General features: G+C 35.9%; 2 protein-coding genes across 3 annotated transcripts; one reads left to right on the top strand and one right to left on the bottom strand.

Moving 5' to 3' along the window:
• Positions 1-17,555: 17,555 nt before the first annotated feature.
• Positions 17,556-18,260, bottom strand: LOC120190124 (E3 ubiquitin-protein ligase ATL41-like). The gene has a single exon (XM_039193253.1). It carries the CDS (start codon positions 18,258-18,260, stop codon positions 17,556-17,558), a length of 705 nt encoding a protein of 234 aa, XP_039049184.1.
• Positions 18,261-19,110: 850 nt separating this feature from the next.
• LOC120190324 (protein IQ-DOMAIN 1-like) lies at positions 19,111-23,171 on the top strand. Of its 2 annotated transcripts, none has more exons than XM_039193415.1 (6): positions 19,111-19,491; positions 19,975-20,081; positions 20,390-20,551; positions 21,325-21,552; positions 22,414-22,527; positions 22,616-23,171. In XM_039193415.1, exons 2-6 carry the CDS (start codon positions 20,013-20,015, stop codon positions 22,991-22,993), a joined length of 951 nt encoding a protein of 316 aa, XP_039049346.1. In that variant the 5' UTR covers positions 19,111-19,491; positions 19,975-20,012; the 3' UTR covers positions 22,994-23,171. The 2 variants fall into 2 exon arrangements, with proteins under 2 accessions (XP_039049346.1, XP_039049345.1); XM_039193414.1 differs by lacking the exon at positions 19,111-19,491 and adding an exon at positions 19,635-19,845.
• Positions 23,172-24,370: the final 1,199 nt, after the last annotated feature.

Genomic DNA, 24,370 nt, shown 5'->3' with positions numbered 1-24,370 from the left:
TATAGAAGTAATTTAGTGGCGTTTATCAAAGAAACGCCGCAATAGGGTTTTTTTAGTGGCGTTTGTACAAAAAGCGTCGCAATATAGTAAACATTTAGCGGCGTTTTTACTACAAACACCGCTAAATGTTGTTTATCGTGGCGTTTTTTAGAAACGCCACTAAAAAAACCCTATTGCGGCGTTTCTTTAAAAAAATGCCGCAAAAGGGTCTATAAATGCTCCACACCTTTCTCCTGCCCAATCCCTAGAATCATTTCAACGTAGCTTCCCTAAAAGGGATTTCTCTGGTTCAACAACGGCCCTCACACGATTCCATCTGTAACATCCTAAGTAACGGGTTAGTGACTAAATTGAAAAAATTCAGAATTTGGTGATTAAAGCAGAATAAATATATATAGGTTAAAAATAATTGTTAGTAAATATGAAATGAATTTAAGGACAAAATGGTCATTTGCAAGGAAAAGATAATAATAATTAAAAATTTTAAGGGGTTATATTATAACCCACGTGGGGCATTAGTAGGAAACAAATGTTTCCAGAATCCTCTCATCTCTTCTTCCTTCTTTCTTATCTTCACTTTTCTCTTCTTCCAAACGTGAAGACCAAGTTTAAGGTAAGAATCTGAACCTTGGTAGTTTCTTTGATTTTTAGATTGGAAATGGAAGTTTGGATGTTATATAAGCTAAAGGAAAGCTTATATGACATTAAGACAACAAGATAAGTGTTTTAGGTATAGATTTGGAAATGAGTTTTTAGATGAAATTTTGATATGGATGAGTTTTTAAAGTTTGAATAAGATTTTTGACTTGTCAATAAGTTAATTAAGAAGTATGAGGTAATAGAATTGAAATTAGAACAAGTTGGAATTTGAGTAAGATTCTTCAATTCTATATGGATGATAGTTTTTTTTAGTTTTAGAGGTATTGAATGGATAATAATTAGTTTAAGTAAGTGTATGAAAGCTAGAGTATTAAAGGGAGTGAATAGGTATGTTTGAGCTGAAATGAGATGATTTTCGAGCTCAAAATAGGATTTCTGGGCTAGGGGAATCGGTACCCATTCAAGGGAATCGATACCCCCTCAACGAATATGAATTTTCAGAATGCTAGAGGGGAATCGATACCCCAGGGGGGGAACCGATTCCCCCATGTAAAAAAAAGAGAAAAGAAAGAAAGACTAAACTATTAATTCCTTAAATTGGTAAGCTATTAAAGATTAATTTCAGACATAGACATCTGATGATCATCTTGAAAATTATGTTTATGTAGATACCGAGCCTATACGAGTTCGGGAACAATCTACAAGTAGGATCGATCGAAGAGAAGGCAAAGAAATATAGGTGAGTGCATATGCATCATAATTATAGAAATATACTCCATTCTAGACTTGTGATAAGTCTAGATTTTATATCTTGGCACATGAGCATATTTTGTATTATGAGACATGACATGAATTCATATAAAATGCATTATATGACATGAATATGCAAGAAAAATTATGAGCTATGTGAAAAGGTAAGAATTTACATGTCTACGCGATATAGACTACGTGAAATGTAAAAGCCCATGTTATGTAGATGAGAACTATAGGTATAGTTGGCATGCCAAGGGTAGAGGGTCTACGCGGTCCTTCGGGACAAAATTCTACGCGGTCCTTCGGGATATATATATATTCTTTGGAACATGTGTGAAGTCTGGTGAGACACATATGTGATCCCTAGCATTTGTATATGATTCTTAAGGAATTCTATGTGGTCCTTATGGACATTATTATATGGCACTTCGGTGCATTTATACGAGTTGTGGTGACAGCATAGTGCACAACCTCACATTACTCAGATACCTTAGGTTCTCAATATGATATCATGGGCCAATAAACTTATTAATACAGATTCATGAATGTTAAAGTCATACGCTTACAGGTATGGATATTGATGATGTAGACTACATTGATTAAGTACATGTTTGCATCTCATTTCATATGATTATGACATTTTCATTACATTGCCTTGTTATTATTAGTACATTGCCTCACTAAGTCGATGACTTAGCGTGTGAGTGTTTCACACGTAGGATTCAAGAAAGTAGACGAGACAGGTGAAGCAGCTTGACAGCATTACTCCTGCAACCACCAGATCAGAAGCAACTTAATCAGTAGGTCATTTTGTTATGTAAATGGCAGTTGGCATGTAATTAAAGAGTTAAGTTGTGTATGCTCTGAATATTTTGGTAAACTTATATTACAATATGTATATTATCGTATTTTCTTAATATAAGTTCAAATATTTTGCTATTATTTGTTAAAGAGTTGTGTTTTAAAGTCAATGTAGTATCTCTGACTCATATTCGGGTCGGGTACGGGTTGGGGGTGTTACATTTAATGGTATCAGAGCTATGGTTTAGCCGATTCTAGGCATGAACCAGAGTCTATAGAGTCTTTAAATGGAATACATGCCAACAAATAATGAGAACTTCTGATCTGGTATAGTATGAGTATGCTGTTTTGCTAATAGAACAATGTGCTTATTCTTATTAGATGTCCGAACATAATAGCTCCCGAAGTGAAGCGGGAGAAGATAGGCATGCTGAAAGCAGTAATTCACCTGCCCTGGCCAGGCAAGGTGAAGAACAGGCATCTCAAGGAGTGCATGTGCAAGATCAAGATACGTTCTTCAGAACGTTACATGCTATTCTGACGCGTCTTCAACCTTCTGCTCCACTAACTCAAAGAATAAATGTAGCAAAAGAGTTGAGAGGTTTAGGAACTCCCGAATTTAAGGGAGAAGCTGAGGAAGGTCTAGTGTCAGCGGATCTTTGGTTGAATGATTTGAAAATCATGTTAGATGGTCTCCACTGTTCCGAAGTGGAGAAATTAGATGGAGCTGTGTCTTTATTGAGAGGTCAGGCGAGGATATGGTGGACGAACGTCACCATTAGGATGTCAACTGACCAGTTGACTTGGTCTTTGTTTTTAGAAGAATTTAAAAACAAGTATATTGGAGATCAGTTTATCCGACAAATGAAGCAGTAGTTTATGAATTTGAAGCAGATGAGCCGCTCTGTATATGAGTACGAATGTGAGTTTAATAAGCTGAGCAGGTTTGCAGCTGAGCCTGTGCCTACTGAAAAAGATGCTTGCGAATGGTTCGTGGAGGGCTTGCGCCCTAGACTTAAGGAATTGTTGATAGTATTAAACTTGTCCTCGTTCCAGGAGGTGATTAATCGTGCAAAAGCTCTTGAAAGGGCTCAGAATGAAAGATTTGGGGAATCAAGAGTTCAGACATCAAAGAGGACGACTACTTCTTCTAGCTCAGTACCATCAAAAAGGGGAAGAGACTTGGGATTTCGATCACAAGCTAGATCAGAATCAGTTGCATCGTCTGCTAAGGGAGCAAGTCAGGCAAGACCTAGACAAACGCAGTCAGTGGAATCTGGTACTGGGAGATCTACTCCGAGTCAAGGGAGACAGTGTCAACACTGTGGGAAAAACCATTATGGGGCTTGTCGTATGGCTGCTGGGACTTGTTTTCGATGCGGAGACGCCGAACATTTTATCCGGGATTGTCCATTGATTGTTGGTGAGCCTGCACCATCTGGAAGAGTTGGTTCTTCCTCACAAAGAGGACGAGGAAGAGGCAGAGGAAGGAACCCGTCTGAATTCTCTGCTCAACCTGAAGTTCGATCCACTGCTCGGGTATACAATCTAAAGACAAGTGAAGACCGTGATGACCCTGATATTATAGCAGGTACTTTTCAGTTGTATGATAAATTAGTATTGGTGCTGATTGATCCGGGTTCTAATTATTCTTATATTACAAGTAAGTTAGTAAAGGAGTTGAGGATTCCTATAGAAGCTACGAGTAATGTGATGATAGTAACTAATCCGTTAGGGCATAGTACTCAGGTGGACAAAGTCTGTAAGGGGTGTCCCATAAAGGTTCAGGGAATTGAATTCCCTGCTAATCTGATGGAATTACCCTTTGACGAGTTTGAAGTGATTCTGGGAATGGATTGGTTGTTTCATTATTATGGGAATGTCGACTGTAGATCGAAAAAGGTAACCCTGAAGAGTCCAGAAGGAATAGAAGTTAATGTGATCAGTGAAATGTGTAATCCTTTAGCAAATGTAATATCAGTGATGTCTGCCAAGAAATTATTGCTACAAGGATGTCAGGGTTTTCTTGCAAATGTGATTGATTCAAGAGCTCAAGAGAAAAGGTTAGAGGAGATTCCAATAGTTCGAGAGTTCCCTGATGTTTTTCCTGCTGAATTGCCAGGATTACCTCCGGATAGAGAGGTAGAATTTCAAATTGAAGTAATGCCAGGAACTGCTCCAATTGCAATGGCACCTTATAGAATGGCTCCAAAAGAATTGCAAGAGTTAAAGAATCAATTACAAGAGTTGCTAGAGAAGGGATTTATCCGACCAAGTGTATCGCCTTGGGGAGCTCCGGTGTTATTTGTTAAAAAGAAGGATGGATCAATGCGTCTTTGCATTGATTATCGACAGCTCAATAAGGTGACAATCAAGAATAAGTATCCCCTTCCACGTATTGATGACTTGTTTGATCAATTAAAAGGAGCTTCGGTATTCTCGAAGATTGACTTACGTTCCGGTTATCACCAATTGAAGATTCAGGAAAAAGACATTCCGAAGACCGCTTTTAGAACGAGATATGGTCATTATGAATTCATTGTAATGCCATTTGGAGTAACGAATGCACCTGCCGCTTTCATGGATCTTATGAACAGGATTTTTCAGCCCTACTTGGACCAGTTTGTTGTTGTCTTTATTGATGACATACTGGTGTACTCGAAATCCCATGAAGAGCATAGCACACATCTGAGGATCGTCTTGCAAATTTTAAGAGATAAAAAGTTGTATGCCAAATTGTCCAAATGTGAGTTCTGGTTAAAGGAAGTAATTTTCTTGGGGCATGTGATCTCGACAGTTGGGATTAGAGTAGACCCTCAGAAGGTTAAAGCTATAATGGATTGGGAAGTTCCTAAGAATGTGTCTGAAGTTCGGAGTTTTCTTGGACTTGCCGGTTACTATCGAAGATTCGTTAAGAATTTTTCGATGATTGTGTTGCCTCTAACAAAGTTAATGAGAAAGAACGTACCATTTGTTTGGACTTCGGAATGTCAAGAAAGTTTCGAAGCTTTAAAGAGAATTCTGACGGAAACTCTGATATTAGTTCAACCGGAATCTGGTAAGAATTTTGTAGTATACAGTGACGCATCCCATAACGGGTTGGGGTGTGTATTAATGCAAGAAGGAAAGGTGGTAGCGTATGCATCGAGACAGTTGAAACCACATGAAAGGAATTACCCTACTCATGATTTAGAAATGGCTGCTGTAGTATTCGCTCTCAGGATTTGGCGTCATTATCTTTATGGGGAACGTTGTTACTTATATACGGATCATAAGAGCTTGAAGTACCTGATGACTCAAAAAGAATTGGATTTAAGGCAACGTAGATGGGTAGAGTTCTTAAAGGATTATGATGTGATAATTGACTATCATCCCAGAAAGGCTAATGTGGTAGCAGATGCTTTGAGTAGAAAGACGTTTGCAGCCTTACGAGCTATGGATGCAAGATTATCTTTAACGGGAGACGGTGGTCTTTGTGCAGAATTAACCCTTAAACCAGCATGGTTGGAACAAATAGGAGAATTACAAAGTAAAGATGAAGTGTGTTTGAAAAGAATTGAACAAGTAAAGAACAAAGAGATTAAAAACTTTGAGATTAAGTCAGATGGAAATCTATATTGTAAAGGAAGAATTGTAATACCCGACAATGATGACTTGAAGAAAGAAATTTTATCAGAGGCTCATTGCAGTCCGTTAACGATGCACCCGGGTGGAACCAAGATGTATATGGATTTAAAGAATCGATTTTGGTGGTCAGGGATGAAACGAAGCATCACCGATTTTGTGTCTAAGTGTTTGATATGTCAACAAGTCAAAGCCGAGCATCAAGTTCCATCAGGATTATTGCAACCGCTTTTCATTCCTCAATGGAAATGGGAAAATGTTACGATGGATTTTGTTTCGGGGTTACCCTTGACTCCGAACAAAAGAGAATCAATCTGGGTAATTGTTGATCGATTAACTAAGTCAGCGCATTTCCTTCCGGTTAGAACGGATTTCTCTATGGAAAAGTATGCAGAGCTGTATATTAGAGAAGTTATTAGATTGCATGGAGTACCTGTTTCCATAGTCTCTGATTGAGACCCTCGATTCACTTCTAGATTCTGGAAATCTTTGCATGGAGCGTTGGGGACTCGTTTAAACTTTAGTACGGCTTTTCATCCTCAGACTGATGGGCAATCAGAGAGAACTATTCAGATATTGGAAGATATGTTGAGAGCATGCGTAATGGAATTTAAAGGATCATGGGAAAAGTATTTACCGCTGGCAGAGTTCGCTTACAACAATATCTATCAGTCGAGTATTAAAATGGCTCCCTATGAAGCTCTTTACGGAAGGAAATGTCGTACGCCTTTGAACTGGTACGAGCTCAAAGATAAAGAAGTGCTTGGTCCTGAGTTGATTCAGGAAGTAGAAGAAAAGGTCCAAATAATTCAGAGTAATCTCAAAGCTGCAGCAGACAGACAAAAATCATATGTAGATCTAAAAAGGAAAGAAATTGAATTTCAAGTTGGAGATAAAGTGTTTTTAAAAGTGTCTCCATGGAAGAAGGTGCTAAGATTTGGTCGAAAAGGAAAATTAAGTCCTCGGTTTATTGGACCGTATGAGATTGTAAAAAGGGTGGGACCCGTAGCATACCAATGGACGTTACCACCAGAAATGGAAAAGATTCACAATGTATTCCATGTCTCAATGCTTCGAAGATATCGATCGGATCCCTCCCATATCGTAAATCCAGAAGAGATCGAGGTACAACCGGATATGACTTATGAGGAAGAACCGATTCAAATTTTAGCTCAGGAGGTTAAGCAATTGAGGAACAAGACTATTCCTTTGGTTAAAGTGTTGTGGAGAAATTACAAAGTAAAAGAAGCAACGTGGGAGCGTGAAGAAGATATGCGACATCAATACCCTCATTTGTTCGTGCAATGAAAATTCGAGGACGAATTTTCTTAAGGGGGAGAGATTTGTAATATCCTAAGTAACGGGTTAGTGACTAAATTGTAAAAATTCAGAATTTGGTGATTAAAGTAGAATAAATATATATAGGTTAAAAATAATTGTTAGTAAATATGAAATGAATTTAAGGACACAATGGTCATTTTCAAGGAAAATATAATAATAATTAAAAATTTTAAGGGGTTATATTATAACCCATGTGGGGCATTAGTAGGAAACAAATGTTTCCAGAATCCTCTCATCTCTTCTTCCTTCTTTCTTATCTTCACTCTTCTCTTCTTCCAAACGTGAAGACCAAGTTTAAGGTAAGAATCTGAACTTTGGTAGTTTCTTTGATTTTTAGATTGGAAATGGAAGTTTGGATGTTATATAAGCTAAAGGAAAGCTTATATGACATTAAGACAACAAGATAAGTGTTTTAGGTATAGATTTGGAAATGAGTTTTTAGATGAAATTTTGATATGGATGAGTTTTTGAAGTTTGAATAAGATTTTTGACTTGTCAATAAGTTAATTAAGAAGTATGAGGTAATAGAATTGAAATTAGAACAAGTTGGAATTTGAGTAAGATTCTTCAATTCTATATGGATGATTAGTTTTTTTTAGTTTTAGAGGTATTGAATGGATAATAATTAGTTTAAGTAAGTGTATGAAAGCTAGGAGTATTAAAGGGAGTGAAATAGGTATGTTTGAGCTGAAATGAGATGATTTTCGAGCTCAAAATAGGATTTCTGGGCTAGGGGAATCGGTACCCATTCAAGGGGAATCGATACCCCCTCAACGAATATGAATTTCCAGAATGCTAGAGGAGAATCGATACCCCCAGGGGGGGAACCGATTCCCCCATGTAAAAAAAAGAGAAAAGAAAGAAAGACTAAACTATTAATTCCTTAAATTTGTAAGCTATTAAAGATTAATTTCAAGACATAGACATCTGATGATCATCTTGAAAATTACGTTTATGTAGATACCGAGCCTATACGAGTCCGGGAACAATCTACAAGTAGGATCGATCGAAGAGAAGGCAAAGAAATATAGGTGAGTGCATATGCATAGCATAATTATAGAAATATACTCCATTCTAGACTTGTGATAAGTCTAGATTTTATATCTTGGCACATGAGCATATTTTGTATTATGAGACATGACATGAATTCATATAAAATGCATTATATGACATGAATATGCAAGAAAAGTTATGAGCTATGTGAAAAGGTAAGAATTTACATGTCTACGCGATATAGACTACGTGAAATGTAAAAGCCCATGTTATGTAGATGAGAACTATAGGTATAGTTGGCATGCCAAGGGTAGAGGGTCTACGCGGTCCTTCGGGATAAAATTCTATGCGGTCCTTCGGGATATATATATATTCTTTGGAACATGTGTGAAGTCTGGTGAGACACATATGTGATCCCTAGCATATGTATATGATTCTTAAGGAATTCTATGTGGTCCTTATGGATATTATTATATGGCACTACGGTGTAATTCTACGCGGCACTTCGGTGCATTTATACGAGCTGTGGTGACAGCATAGTGCACAACCTCACATTACTCAGATACCTTAGGTTCTCAATATGATATCATGGGCCAATAAACTTATTAATACAGATTCATGAATGTTAAAGTCATACGCTTACAGGTATGGATATTGATGATGTAGACTACATTGATTAAGTACATGTTTGCATCTCATTTCATATGATTATGACATTTTCATTACATTGCCTTGTTATTATTAGTACATTGCCTCACTAAGTCGATGACTTAGCGTGTGAGTGTTTCACACGTAGGATCCGAGAAAGTAGACGAGACAGGTGAAGCAGCTTGACAGCATTACTCCTGCAACCACCAGATCAGAAGCAACTTAATCAGTAGGTCATTTTGTTATGTAAATGGCAGTTGGCATATAATTAGAGAGTTAAGTTGTGTATGCTCTGAATATTTTGGTAAACTTATATTACAATATGTATATTATCGTATTTTCTTAATATAAGTTCAAATATTTTGCTATTATTTGTTAAAGAGTTGTGTTTTAAAGTCAATGTAGTATCTCTGACTCATATCCGGGTCGGGTACGGGTTGGGGGTGTTACACCATCCGACGTCGTCTTCTGTATATCCCAGCGACCAAATTTGCCATATCAGTAGCGAACAATTATCTCAGGATTGCACGGTTTGATCCCTTCTCTCACTACTGAACTTTTTCATTTATTTTTTGTTGGTATTCTAAAAATGGGGAAAACCCAGAAAGCTAACGTAATGGAGAAAAATAATAGCTTTCAAATAGGAAAAAAATATCTATACATATTGTTTTACTGGTTTACTGCTTGGGAGAAGTGTTTTTTTGCTTTCGAATAGAAAAATAATTGCTTTCTAATAGGAAAATAATACCTTCTGAAAGCGTGAATATCTATACGAAGAGCAGGTGTTGCATTTAGTAAGAGAAAATATAGTCGGAATGTCCACGTGGCGTCTTTGCTCTGACGATGGATCAAATTATCATTGGGAGGCAATCAGTTCGAACTTGCTGTCGAAAGTCGCTGATTACCCGAAAGGCCCTCCTATTGCAAAATACCCTTCCATGGCCGATCTCCTAAGTGAAGGTAATAATTAATCACTGAAATTTTATGCCACTATATTGTTACATTGAACTACTACAAAATTTCATAGATCGCATGCATGTAGGATGTTCAAAGCTTATTGAGAACGATGATAGAGGAGTTGATAAATACCCGATGATTAGAACCGAAATTGGTAACTCAATGGCGTTGAAAGAATCTTCAATTGCAAAAGCATTATCTATCTTCAATGATGACGACGTTGGCTCTACTGATAGTCCAAGTAAACGTTTCTATCTTGCATTTTAATTTTTTTTTAATGTTTGAATCAGTTCCAAGGCACCTCCAATCAAGTTTCATACTGTAGGTGGAAGGTCGTTATCTGTTTCAAGTGAAGCACTGAAGCGCGCACGCAATCTTCTTGGTGAACCGGAGGTAGGGGATTTATTTGGTGAAATGGATGAAGAATTTCTCCATATAGAGTTTTCACGGGGGAAAAACTTAACGATGCGTCGTGAAACAAAGAAAATAACTTTCTTACGTCATTTCCCCACGAAGGAGCAATGAAGACTAAATTGTAGTGAACAATATGGTGAATACTGTTTATGCATAACTTTAATGTTTCTATATTTTAATGTATTTTATTGTTAAGTATTTTTATGCAAAACTTCTGTCAAAATTAAATGTATGATCGTTGTTAATTACATAAAATTACTACATCAATGTAAATTTAGTATATGTAGACTAGGATTATTATGTAGATTAGTATTTTTATTAAACATTTGCTCTCTATTTTTATTTTATTTTAAATTTTGGATTGTATGTAAATGTTCACTTTTTTTTCTTGTTTTTGAATATGCGGTTCTGATTAGTTTATGGATATTAGGATTAATGTTTTTAGGAGATTCTTTTAAATAAAGGAAAAAATTAGGAAAAATTAGGCTACAAATGTATTTTCTCATATAGCGGCGTTTACAACCCAAACGCCACAAAATGAAATTTTTGCGGCATTTTATTAAAAAACGCCGCTATAGAATAAATTTTAACGGCATTTTTTTAGTAAAAATGCCGTAATAGGGTTAGTTTATAGCGGCAGTTTTTGCATAAATGCCGCATAAATATGATTAATTTAGTGGCGTTTGTGATAAAATGCCGAAATAGCAATAAACTTTAGTGGCGTTTTTGAGAAAACGCCGCAATATCCTTATACTTTAGTGGCGTTTGTGACCAAACGCCGTTATATCCATGTTATTTAGTGGCATTTATAGGAAAAATGCCGTAATAGTTTTGTCATTTAGTGGTGTTTTTTAATAAACGCCTCAATAGTTTTGTGTTTTAGGGGTGTTTTTGTAATAAACGTCGTATAAGTTTGGCGTTTTAGGGGCGTTTTTGTAATAAACGCCGCCATTGTCAATCGTTATATCAGATATCCCCAATTCTGCCCGATCCCTATTTTTTAATTCATGATTTTCTATCGATTGCCACTGCGTCTTCATCAAATCGGAACAACTCACCACCGTCGAGCCTCTACTGACCAACATTGCGCCAACACTCATCATCATCGCGCCACCGGTCACCCCTCGGTTTTTTATTCCGGCTCAATACCTCGCTTATATCGCTTTGCTCAGTTCATCTTGAAAAACCCATCGGTTCGAGCTCTGCTCTTCTGTGGATAAACCCTAGGCGCTCTTCATACCCTTTTTCTTTATGTTCCAGTACATGCGATTCTCATTTCTTATAAGGTGATTTGTTGATATATGAGAAAAAATTATTACAACTTTATTTCTTGTTTTAATTTAATTACTGCATTTATCAGTAATTTCGCTTTTGTTTCCGCTGTTTTCTGTTGGCTTGAATCAATTTAGACTCCATTTAAATAGTTATGAGTTATATTGAAAGTTACTTTGACATTTAGTTTCTGATTTTTGTAGGGAAGATTATATATACTGATTTCTTTTGCTTGTCTGTAATGTGTTCCGTTACGAGTTTAAAGTGTTGTATTTTTTTTCAAGAACTCGTGACAATAGTAGGTGCATGTATATTGCTCAAAGCTAGCTTTTTTTCCTTTCCCTTCCCATTCGAAAGAGAAACACCCCATATTTGAAGTAGATATTTTCTGCTTATATTAGATTTTAATACTAAATACAAACTTCACCTTCATCCCCTCTTTTGTTATGTTGTTAATAAGAACATTTTATGCAAGTCTAGTCTTATAAGAAGGATAACCCTAGGCTCGATTGTATGGAGGGATGTTTATTATATTTTTGAGGTATTATTATTAAATTCAAAGCATGAGAAAGAATGTTTCAATTCTCTTGATGACTATGTAACCATAGCTTTTGCTGGATGTCATTTGATTATCTATGGCTGGTAATTGAGGTCTATCGATAGTTACTTCACTCTTCCACTTCATAAGTTCCCAAATATAAGTTCCCAAATATAAGTTGATATAACGAAGGTGACTACTAGTTTTTGCAGGGGTGTAGCTAGTTCAGCACAAAACGGTGATCATCGCTAATAATTAATGACGATACCGTCACTGTAATCCCCTTATATTCTGGTTTGATCTATATTCTTTAACGGTTTCTCACTTTACTGTAATCTGAAGAAATTCTTATATGTTGTATTTCTGGTTGCATTTCTTGAACTTTTGTAATAATCATTAACATGGAAGAATATATAAACGTTTAATTCAAATAATATAACATTGGATGATGTTCTAATTACATGGTATCTGTGTTTGATATTCAAGTATGATAGGAATTTGAATATGGTTTCTAGAGTATGATCTTCGAATTATATGGTATGGCTTAAAAATTGGTGCCACCACCATTTCATCGTTGTCATTTCTTTCTTTTCATTTCAAGAACACTGAAGAAGTGATATCTTTTTTATTATATTCTGCAGGTAGGTATTCATAGCGAGACCATTTAAAACCAGATTATTAAGGTAATTTAATTCATATATATCTATATACAGACTTAAGTTATAAGTATGTCTTCATTGATTTTGAACAGAATAGTGTATCTTTAATATTTGTTGTATCATGACTATCATAAAAATGACTCATTCTGGTACTCTAGGTGAACCTTGATAAATATAGGAGTGAAATTGATACTCAAGATTTGCATATCATTATTTAAATAGGGGTATCTATACCAATTGAAAAAATATATTATAGGCGTCGTTTGAAATGAGACACGAGTTAGTTGTTTAAGACTAATATAAAGTACTAGATCCTAGAATGTTGAAAATTACATGAAGGAGTATAGTTAACATCTTATAATAAATTGAAGGACAATATATGATAGTTTAATGTTTCTGTCAAGTGAAACAAGTATTTTATTGTCACGATCCAATGGATGACGGTTGGTATGTTGTGCTTCGAAATACTCCCAGAGACTTGATAGACATCGGGGATAGAAGTAGAGATGACATTGAAACAAGATCAGAGTGTTTACCTCTACTACCACAAAACTTAGATGAAACTATCAGTAATACAACACAATTTCAATGAGTTCGGGAGGACGTTGATGAAGATATTTATGACAACTGACATTACATAAGACTGTTGTACGATTTTATATCTTCATTTATTTATTTATAATGTTATAACCCTTAACATGTTGTCTTTCAATGTATTCATTAATTAAATCATTTTTTATTACTCATGTTTGTTTATTGCAGATATAATGCCGAGGAGAAAAATATCTGATTTGTGGGTTGTTCGAGCTTCTGAAGACCATGAAGAAAGAAATAACGAGGAAACGAATGCACCTGAGTCTTTCGAAGTTCCTGAAACTGTTGAAGAAGTAGAAATTCAAGGTAATCTTTGAAACTTTATTTACTACTTTGTTCATTTTCAAAACTGACATTTAATAATTTCTTATATAGTTGAAAATGCTGGAACGTGCAAGACTTGAGGACGTACAACTTTAAAGGAATTATACCAACTTCCTCCTGGGCATCGTGTCAAAGTTTCAAGAAACGATGCCGGTCAACCTATTGGCCCAGAATCACGTCTTCTAGCAGGTTACTTAGGCATAGTTGGACGTAATGCGAATCTGTTACCGATCAATTATGAGTCATGGCGTAAAATGCCTAATAGTAACAAAAATCAAGCGTTGGATTTTGTTAAGGTAATAATGTCATTATAATAGATACTCTATATAAATTCAATACTAATTTATACTTACGGTGCACACTTATTTGTTGTATAGGAGAAATTTGTTTTAGAGGTCTCTGACGATTATGTGAAGCAAGCATTAGGGAAGAGATGAAGGGACCACAATAGCTCCTTAAAGAAGAAATACTTCAAGAATGATCTCAGCCTTGAAGAGAAGTTGCAAACAGTCCCACCAGGAATGCTCAGGTACCAATGGGAAGATGCAGTCAGATTTTGGAGTTCTCAAAAAGGACATGTATGATGTATTTTTCATAAATACTTGTAAAAAAATTTAAATCATCATTATAAGTGGTTGTTTGACATTGTAGGACCTAGAGCATGTTGGTGTTGCTAGCAGGCAACAACAAAAGTTTACGCACACAGCTGGATCGAAGAGCTTTGCTTGTATAGCTCATGAGGAGGTATTATAGATTATTGAAATAGTTTTTTTGTATTCCATGTACATACTAACTCATAGTAATTACATTATGGTACATTGTAGGAAAATACATCCGGTTCTAAAGTTGGTCGAATCCAACTCTTCGACATGACACATACGAAGAAGGATGGCACTCCTATGACTACTGACGCTGCAGAAATTATGGTACGTTTATTGGGTAGATGTTTTAAATTTACCTGACTTTATTTATATTTTTACCATGATATTTTTTATTTTAATTAATTATTCACTTTATTATTAGGAAAAATTGAGGGAGAAAAGGGCAGAGTATCATGCTACTGCTTCGAGTCAAGGTATTGTTAATGATGATGACATTGAAAACCAAACTATTAATGACGTTTTGGGTCCTGAAAGATATGGTCGGGTGCGTTGTCAAGGATCATTCGTTACTCCCACCAAATATTTTGGATCCAGTTCATCACAGTACATGTCATCACAGTCTCGATCTTCCCAATTAGAAGTTGGTCATTTAAAAGAAAAGTTGGCTGAGATGGATCAACAAATTGCTAACTTGAAAGCGGAAAATGAAGCAAGGGAAGGAGAGAGAGCAGCAGCGGAAGCAGCTAGAGCAGCAGCGGAAGCAGAGGCAGCACAGAGAGAGGCAGCGGCAGAACAGAGAGAAGTAATATATCAGCAGAGATGTAAAGAATTTGAAAAACGACTCAATGATATGATGCTGATGATACAAAAAACGCAACCTCAGAATCCACCATCGTAGCCTCATTTATGTTATGAGCATTATGTTAATGTTACTGAACCGTGTTTAACTTAACTTATATTACGTTAATGAAAATTTTTATTTATTATATTGGATTTGATGTTATTGTTGTTTTGTTTGTTGGATAATGGAACAAGTTGAAAAAACATATTTGGGGTATTAAGCATAATTTTTAGAACTGTTAAATTCTGTGTTATTTAGCGGCGTTTGTAACAAAAAATGCTGCAATATACCATACATTTAGCGGCGTTTATGATAAAAACGCCGCGAAATCGCAAGACATATTGCGACGTTTTCGACGAAAATGCCGCTAAATCTCAAGACATATTCTGCGGCGTTTGTAGGAAAACGCCGCTAAATATCAACATCTTCTGCGACGTTTGTAGGAAAAACGCCGGGAAAAATAAACATCTACTGCAGCGTTTGAGAAGAAAACGCCGCTAAACATCAAAGCCTATTGCGGCGTTTGTTGAAAAAACGCCGCTATATGTTGTCATCTATTGCGGCGTTTTTTTGTTAAAAAACGCCAAAAACGCCGCAAACTTTAGCGACACTATTTTTAGCGGCGCTTTTAGCGGCGTTTGTCTTTACGTCGCATGTGTTTTTAGCGGCGCTTAAAAACGCCGCTATAAGTAAAAAAAAACACCGCAACAAGCCACTTTTGCTGTAGTGTACACTTGTATATCCCACGAAACTTACCCCATACGTGGACAACAAATAAATATTTTTAAGGGTAAATTACAACGTTTCTCACTGAATTTTACTCTCTCCATTGTTTTACTCACTAAACTTTTAATTTTTCCAATTTGTTGATTGAACTTTACATATCGAATTATTTTACTCACTCAACCGTTTTCTTTTAACGGTTAGATGATGTGGCTTTTTTATTAATATATAATGATGATGTATATATTTAAATAAAAATAAAATAACAATTCTTAAATTTTATTCCTAAACCCTAATCCCAAATTACAACTCTACCCCCACCCCCACTCTCCAACTCCCACTGTCATTCTATATCTCATTTTAGCTCGCGTTGAAGCTTTAAAAAAGCTATCGTGGATTTGATTTATGAAACTACCTTTTACTCTTGAATTTGAATCATTTCCTTTACACCAATGGAGAATATTATGTAGCAAAAGCTACTGTAAACCAAGGCTTTAAAGTTTATGTTCAGTTGTTTGAGAGGGTCAATCGATGATGCCAGGCCATCGATGAGCTCCGTCGTCGGTGGAAGAGTGTGACTGTCAACGATGAATGACAAATATCTAAAAAAAATCGAATCTTTCAACGTTGGATCAATGAAGTTTAAGGGATTTTTAGGTTAAATGAACACCAGTTTGCGTTCAAGAGGACAAAACGAGTTTAGTGGAAAATTTTGGAGCTTAGTGGCCATTGTCAACGACGACAGACGGTGGCCGGCGTGGTGGTCGACCACGACAAACGGTGGTCAGAATTCTACCATGTTGAGAGAAAATGAAAGAAATAAAAAGAAGGAAAACGAAATAAGTGAAGGAAATTTCAAGTATATAGATGCAACACGACGTCGTTTTGGTAGAAATTTAGTTTTTTAAACACGAGGTCGTGTTGATGTCATGTGTCATGTCATAACGCTATTAATTATTTAACGGTGGGGTAACCAAAACATGAGTAATATCAAAGTTTAGTGAGCAAATTGAAAAAATTAAAAGTTTAATGAATAAAATGAGAGAGAATAAAGAATGGTATAATTTACCCTATTTTTAAATTTAGGACTACATTCATTCATTAATTTACAGCTTGAGGTTAAGACTAAATAACAGCCATGAAAGAGAATTATTCTGAATTTATAAGTGAAAAATAATAAAAAATAATAAAAAATAATATCAATTAAAATAAGACAAATATATAAAATGAGATTTAAAGTGACATTTAAAATCCTTCATTAAATTTAAATTTCACTTAATTGGGAATCAACGTAAATAGTATGCTTGGCCTTAGAATTTTTGTCCCGACATGTTTTCTTATTCGTTACGTATATTAATTATTCTATACTTATATTGGTTACATATATTTAACCAAAAATACATTAACATTTTACTTATATAAAAAGTAACATCTTACATACGAAAAATAACTATAAAAATGGATGTCCCTTTTTCCCATATGTATGAGGTAAGGGGAGGTAAGATAGTAGGCTATCCATAACACTAGGTTGAGAGCAGCTTCCGTAAGAGACCTCCAAATTATGAAACTATAAAGTAATTCATAAACAATCTTCATAACACTAAACCTATTAATTGATAATTACTTCACCATTATCAAAAAAATACGTTGAATATTTGCATTTAATTAATTATGGAAAGTAAATTTTTTGAAGGAAAAGGTAATTATTTTAATATTAAACATAAATATTTAGCCTAGTTAATGTTAATCAGGGAGATTAGTGCAAGATCCGGAGTGCATGTTATAAAGAAAAATAATTCAACCACTTCATTTATCTGGGAAAAATAGCTAAATGAGCTTTGAATTGAATCACTCTCAAAGAGTAGTTTTCGTCACTGTCTCTCTAAATCTTGAGTGCCAATTATTTCATCCCTACAACTTTGAAACCTTGTTGACGATCTCTCCCCACCAAGCATCCTTCTAAAGGAACCAAATCTTGACCTTGACCCTGACCCTGACCCTGATGCTCCACCTTCCTTTCCCTCTTGGGCAGCACCAATGGACGCGCTTTCCATTAAAGTAGGAGCCGTGGGTTGAACCCTGCTGCACAACTCTTTATCCTCTGCCGCCTGGACCGTCGGTTCAGCCTCCGTGCGACATATGGGGCACGTTGTATGTGATCCCAACCACGTATCTATACACTCCACATGAAACATGTGCTTACAATTTGGTAAAAGCCTGACTGTGGACTCTTCCGTGATGGTTCCCAAACAAACAGAACACTCCATGGACTCGTCATGGTCATCAACCTGACTGGTGGTTAGCTTGTACGTGAACATCGGCAAAGTCGCAAGAACCAAAGGGTCGAGCCCTGACTTTGGTGGATTCATGATGGAAGTTTCATAAAACGCTGCAATTCGAGTCCTCGGGAGATTAAGGGCAGCTCGCCGTCTCCTCTCTTGGCGTCTCAGAAGATACCTTGTGTAGAGATGGAGCAAGATTATGATAATCACAACTCCGAGTAAAGAGGCTATTGCCGCGACTATCAACTTGCGGCTGACACCAAATCCTCTATTATCATCATCATCTGAACCCATAGTTGCTTACTTCTCTCTTCCAATGGAAGCCGAGGGAGGTGTGTTGTTTAGCTTAACAAATGCATATATATATATATATATATATGTCAATTTCTCAAGAAGAGCCATTAATGTGAATTGTAGGAATTTTCCTAAACTTTTAGAGGTGGAAGCTTTTGAAGATAGGTAGCCACGCTTTCCTTTTGACTTTAAAACACTCTCTTAACATTGTTTAGGAATCCGTGTTTGTTTTCGACAATATAATATTATGAGGCTAAAACATTATAATAATGCGTTAGCTGATCAATCAAGCGAAACGAAAGACTGAAATGTTTATTTATTTGGGCATGAAAAGAATTTTTGTTTTCAGATGTAAAATCTTCAACCGCCCGCAGGTAAATGACTGCTGTTTATCTAACCCATTACTGATTACTTTATTCACACTGTTTTCCATGTGCAGACTAAAATATTGAACTATCAGTTTCAATGATCAAGTCTTGATATATGTGCGTTGAAGGTCTCCGGTTTGGGACTTTTTTGTTATTTTCCAAGTCAGCTTGACGAACGTTTGCTTAACAGTTTAACATCCGAACGTCCGATTCAATCCGGTCAACATTCCACAAAGACCCAGCTATACCATAAGTAAACTCGTACCCAGAATGTTCCCAACTCCATTCACTATCCCAACAAAATAAAATCTGCAGAAACAAATGTTGTGGGGGGAGAAATCAGTGAATCATAGATTCACATAGGTCACCTTTTTCTGCACCAAAAAAACAAGTCATTGTTAGTTAAATTTTCTTATATTCCATCATCTCTCCTTTTGTTGAATGTTCTTAGTAAATCATAATAATAAAACCAACCAACACGACAAATTTCCCCAGTTCATAATTCACATCAGTTGTTGAGCCCTTGATTGACGAGAGAGAGAGAGAATTAAAGAACATATTTTTAATATGATTTCTCTTAATTTTTCTCTCTTCCATTGGACCAGCTTTTGATTATTTGTGAGACAAAAAACAAAAATAAACAGAAGAAATATAAAACGAGAGGAAAAAGCTGGTAAATGGGCCATGACAATGCACATTCCACACCCACCCTTTAATTATTCCTTTCTTTGATCTCAGGCTTTCCTTCTTCTTTACTGCAACTCGTACTATATTTGTTCACCACATTGCCCTTTATCTCCCAAAACCTTCACTTCACTCCCTTCCTCCAAAACCAAAAGTACCTCTTTTGACAGCTTTGTTTGGTATGTTCTTGCTAACTCGTATTTTGGTTTGGTTTCTTATAGATTCTTGTTTTGTTTGCTTAACCAGTGGAAAAAATGGTTATATGGGGATGCGGGATGCCCCATGATTGGGAGGAATCCTAGGATCTGGATGATTACAATTTAGAAACTAATTTATTGTCTAAAAATCAAATCTTTGGTTTATGATATTATGGAGTTAATGTAGCTGCTGCAATTTCAGCTTGTGTCTGTTAGTGGTAGGTGGGTTGACTTTGATTGTTGCCTGGTTGTTCATTTGTGAAAGAGCTTGCTGATTCTGTTTAGTAACTGCTAGTTATTTTCCTTGAATAAATGTTCCAATTCAAATCAAATCAGGTTCATAGCATAAAATTCAAAATTTTTTGAATCTTTTCGGTCATGCTCTTTTAAGAAACTGAATTTTTTGTGTTCCAATTTATTACTGTTGTTGTTTCTGATTATATTTGCTCTGGAAAATACTGCCAGGTTGATGCTAAACTGGGTAGAGATACTTACTATCAGCAATGGGTTCTGGAAATTTCTTGAAGACAATAATTAATAGAGTGAAAGATGATGGCTCAAAGCAAGTAAAGGTATATATACCAGATTCATAAAGGTTACTTAACAACCCTTAACTAAGCAATGCAATTCTCTGTATTCCAGTGATAAATAATTAGTTTGCAATTTGAATCCTTGGGGTTTAAATTATCCATGATCTAAACCTTTGGAAGATTGTATTTCCCATAAAATGGTTTTTTAAAGCTTTTACAACTGAAAGTGTCGTTACCAATTATTCATTACATCTTTCTTGATAACGTTTGCCTCCTCCAATTTATCTTTCATTTGTTCCCTTTATTGAGGTGACCTTAACCTTGTAATTGGTCTCATCTACTTGGGACAGGAACCTTCTGCTTCTACTAAATCCAATGGCTTCAAATGGAAGAAACACCAGCGGAAGGCATCCTCTAGAACGAGTTTAATTAGCAAAAATCCCAACACTCTTGGCATGCCAATTGAAGATTTAGCAGCGAAACGGATTCAAACTGCATTCAGGGCCTATACAGTATGTTGATTTGGAAGTTCTATAAATAAGATCGTAATAGGTGAAAGCTTTTATATGTGCATGTCTTTGCTTGCATTGGTGGTGATCATGTCTAAGTGATGTTTCCTCACAGAGCAAACAAGAAACCTTTACAATTGTAATTACTGTCAATTTTTAGACAATAGCATTTGTTTTGTTTATGAGGTTAAGTTTTGCATTCTTCTTTAGATGATACATTACACTATAAAAATACATGTATGACCTCTTTTAAGATTATATCGGGCTTCAAAAACCTGACAATAGATGGTTTGCACACTGCAGAGATATTTTGGTCATGGCATCACTTTAATAAGAATCTTCTTACTCTCTCTCTTTGCTTCCCCATAAATTCTAGTTTCAGATTCCACCTGATTTTCCTTATTTACGTTTGGTGATTCAACCGTCTTGTATTTCAATTCTCTAGCTGCAACTAGATTCTGCATGTTGCATCATTCACTGTTAACTGGATCATCAAATTGGAGTGACTAGTGAAGTGACCTTCTCTAGTCTCTTCAAAATGAATTTGTGAAATTATTTCTAAAATAGGAGCAATATAGGCACGTAGTATGTGATAATCAATTGATATCAAGAGCATGTGCCCAACTATCTCCCCTGTTTCGAATTTGTTTATAAGTTGACAATGCAAGTGTAGTTTTGGTTTTCCTCTTTCTCCTTTTAATCCACTTGGAGGTAAGATCATATGCTCGCCATTAAGTTGGTAGAATGGTTTAATAATTTCTTTTTGCATGATGCAGGCTAGAAAACAATTACGTAGATTGAAAGGTACCGTAAGGTTACAGGCTCAAACCCTAAATGTTTCTGTCAGAAAGCAAGCTACAACAACATTAAATTATCTTCACTCATGGAGTAACATACAGGCCCAGATAAGGGCTCGCAGGCTCTGTATGGTAACAGAAGGCCGTCTCAGACAGAAAAAAATAGCAAATCAACTAAAGCTCGAGGCAAAACTACATGACATAGAGGTTGTGGACAATTAGCATCACCTTATTTTCCTAAGTATCCTGCTTTACACCTAATGATCATTGATGGGTATAAATTAAAAGCTTGCGAGGATTTGAGTATAAGAAGTTGACACCTAGAAATCTGTAGGAATGGTCATTTGGCATGCATAATGTGGTATAGAATCAACAGTAGTTTCTGTTCAGCCCAAGTCACCTGTTCATTTTCTGATCGAATCTTTTGTTATAATTTGCTGTTCTAAATTGTAACAAACCAGTCTAAATGGTAATCACAAGAAAATTATTAAGGTTTAAATTTGTGATGGCCTAGAGCATTGACTGCAATGATCAAGTAATCTATTTTCTTGAGTTCTCTTGTTGTTTAAATAGTTTCTGGTTTTCTTCCCATCATATCTCTTTGTGCCTTCTTTGCATGTATGTATCTTAGTAGTATTTTGTCAATTATCAGCAACTCATCAAATGGAGATTCCAACTCCTGTATATTGCAAGCTCATTTGATGCTCCTGAGTCGTTAATGGTATGAATAGTTAAGATTTGGTATGTCATGATATGGATCTTCTGGGTTCTGTTTATGCAAGCTGCTTGTGGAACAATTGAAGTAGGCTCATCCTGGTCCAGAGTCCTTTTGGTTCTTCTAGACTTGTCTTCAAGCAGCATTTGTTATGTCATACCAATCTGTTTTATCCTTTCCATTTTATAGTTTAAAATTCTTAATGTTCCATTTGCCAAAGTATCTAAAACTTTGCTCCTACCACGTGATGAAAGCCTCAGGATATCTTTGTTTTCTACTTCCATTTAATCTGCCAGTTCGAGACTGGCTTATTCGGTTCTCTCTCTTTTAATACTAGTTTAAATGGATGATAGGTAGAATGGTCTTGTGGTCCTGACACAATGGAGAAAATTCTCACAAAAATACATCATAGAGAAGAAGCAGCAGTTAAACGGGAGCGAACTATGGCATATGCGTTTTCTCACCAAGTATGCCCTTTTCTGAAGCTGTAAGTTTTGTTATTTTGGTGAAAGTTGTCTAAGCAATAACTAACCACGGCATATACATGATTTGTAGTGGAGGGCCCCCAGCTCTAACTATAATGGGATTGGCAATTACGAGCTTGCTAAAGCCAATTGGGGTTGGAGCTGGGTGGAACGCTGGATTACTGTTCGTCCATGGGAGAGCCGCCTCCCTACTCAGTCCATTATCCCTAAGAAACCACAGAGCAGACAGATAAACAAGGCTAGTAAAAATTCGAATTCACCAAAACCGAAACCATCCGTATCAGCGAAAACCCATATTTCCAATGAGAAGGAAACCATGAAGATGAAGCCTAGGAGGTTGTCTTACCCTGGTGCTGAGAAACCAGCTGCACGTCAACAAAGCACCAAAGCTGCAGAAGTGAACAATAAAAAGGGAGTGATAGCGATTCAGCAGCAAGCCAAAGACTAGACATAGATCATCCATTTGGTTTTCAAAATTCATGTTGCCACTAAACTTATCGGCTATGCAAGTGAGCAAAATCCTACTTTCTTTTACTTAGGTATTGAAAAATTAATGTATTTATATCTTCTTGGTTTTGTTTCGTTTTTTGTATATGAAGTGGTGAGAACTGAAAAAAATGACATGCTTGACTACAAAACTGTCAAACCTGTTGGTTTTGGTAGCAGAACAGAGATGGTGATTCTTTACTATGTGATATTTTTGTTTTGTTTTCATTATCTTCTGTTATGTTTCAAATGCAGAAGTACTGGTGCAGACATTTTATTTTGCCTGAATCAGTACTTAAAGGGTAAATCAACTTTATACTAGATTCTTTTGAAAGGATGATAAGTATCCGCAGCAAGAGTAGGAGTAAAATATGTTCCCCAATTCTAAACGAGGGCTTGAAATGAAGAATCTTGAGGTGTGAAATAAAGCATGTATTATTCAACTAATAAGAAAGATTATAGCAGGACAAGATTTATTGTGGATTGCTTGGGTAAGAGAGTATATGTTGACGGTGTTTCTATATGGTATGCTTCTCTAAAAGATTTTAAGAGAAGAGGCTGCACCTGTCATTGCCAATCGTAATGTGGGAAACGATTGTTGGTATTATCACTGTGACACGAGGCGTTAACATTGACTGGACAATTAAAATAAGAAACAAAAGAATAGGAATTTACAAATTATGCCATGATAAATCACTGTCTTAAAAGTAAATTCGTATCGATTGATGTAATTTTTGCATTGGACGATACCCCAAGTAACAGTCTCTAAAAAAATATGGAATGAGAAAGTTCCTTATAAATCAAAGTAAAAGCATTTCTATTTCCAATGCATACTTTTTCATCTCTTAAGTAATACTAACAATGATAAGGTAACTCAAGGAACATGTTAAAGTTGGACTGAAGAAAATGATTTAGTATCCTTTACATATACCAAAACACTATTTTATCACTTGGATGACAATCTTAGCTGTATTTTATTAGTTCATTTTATTTAAGAACTTACGGTCTTCAAACTAAGCAATGAGACAAACAAACCAGAGAAGCCAACGTGCTAGCAATTACTAGTCGTTTAGCATCTTTTCTATGATAAATCAGTTCACAACTTAATACCCTTTTCGTACCATTGAGAATAAAAACAGTGAATTTACACACTTTTTTAATTTAATCACAACCCCAAAGTCCCACTATTTGATCCATTCTCCAGATAAAGTCCACTGGAATATGACAAACAAACTTGGCCCACACTAACATCAGCGGACTTTCCGTTTCACTATAATTTTGAATCTGAGTTGATGAATATTCATTTGCCATGCCAAACTCAAGTATATTCTATGTTATA

This window comes from Hibiscus syriacus, unplaced genomic scaffold, assembly GCF_006381635.1.
Source record: "Hibiscus syriacus cultivar Baekdansim isolate YM2019G1 unplaced genomic scaffold, ASM638163v2 tig00116962_pilon, whole genome shotgun sequence".
NCBI lineage: Eukaryota > Viridiplantae > Streptophyta > Magnoliopsida > Malvales > Malvaceae > Hibiscus > Hibiscus syriacus.
This window is presented reverse-complemented; position numbering and strand designations above follow the sequence as displayed.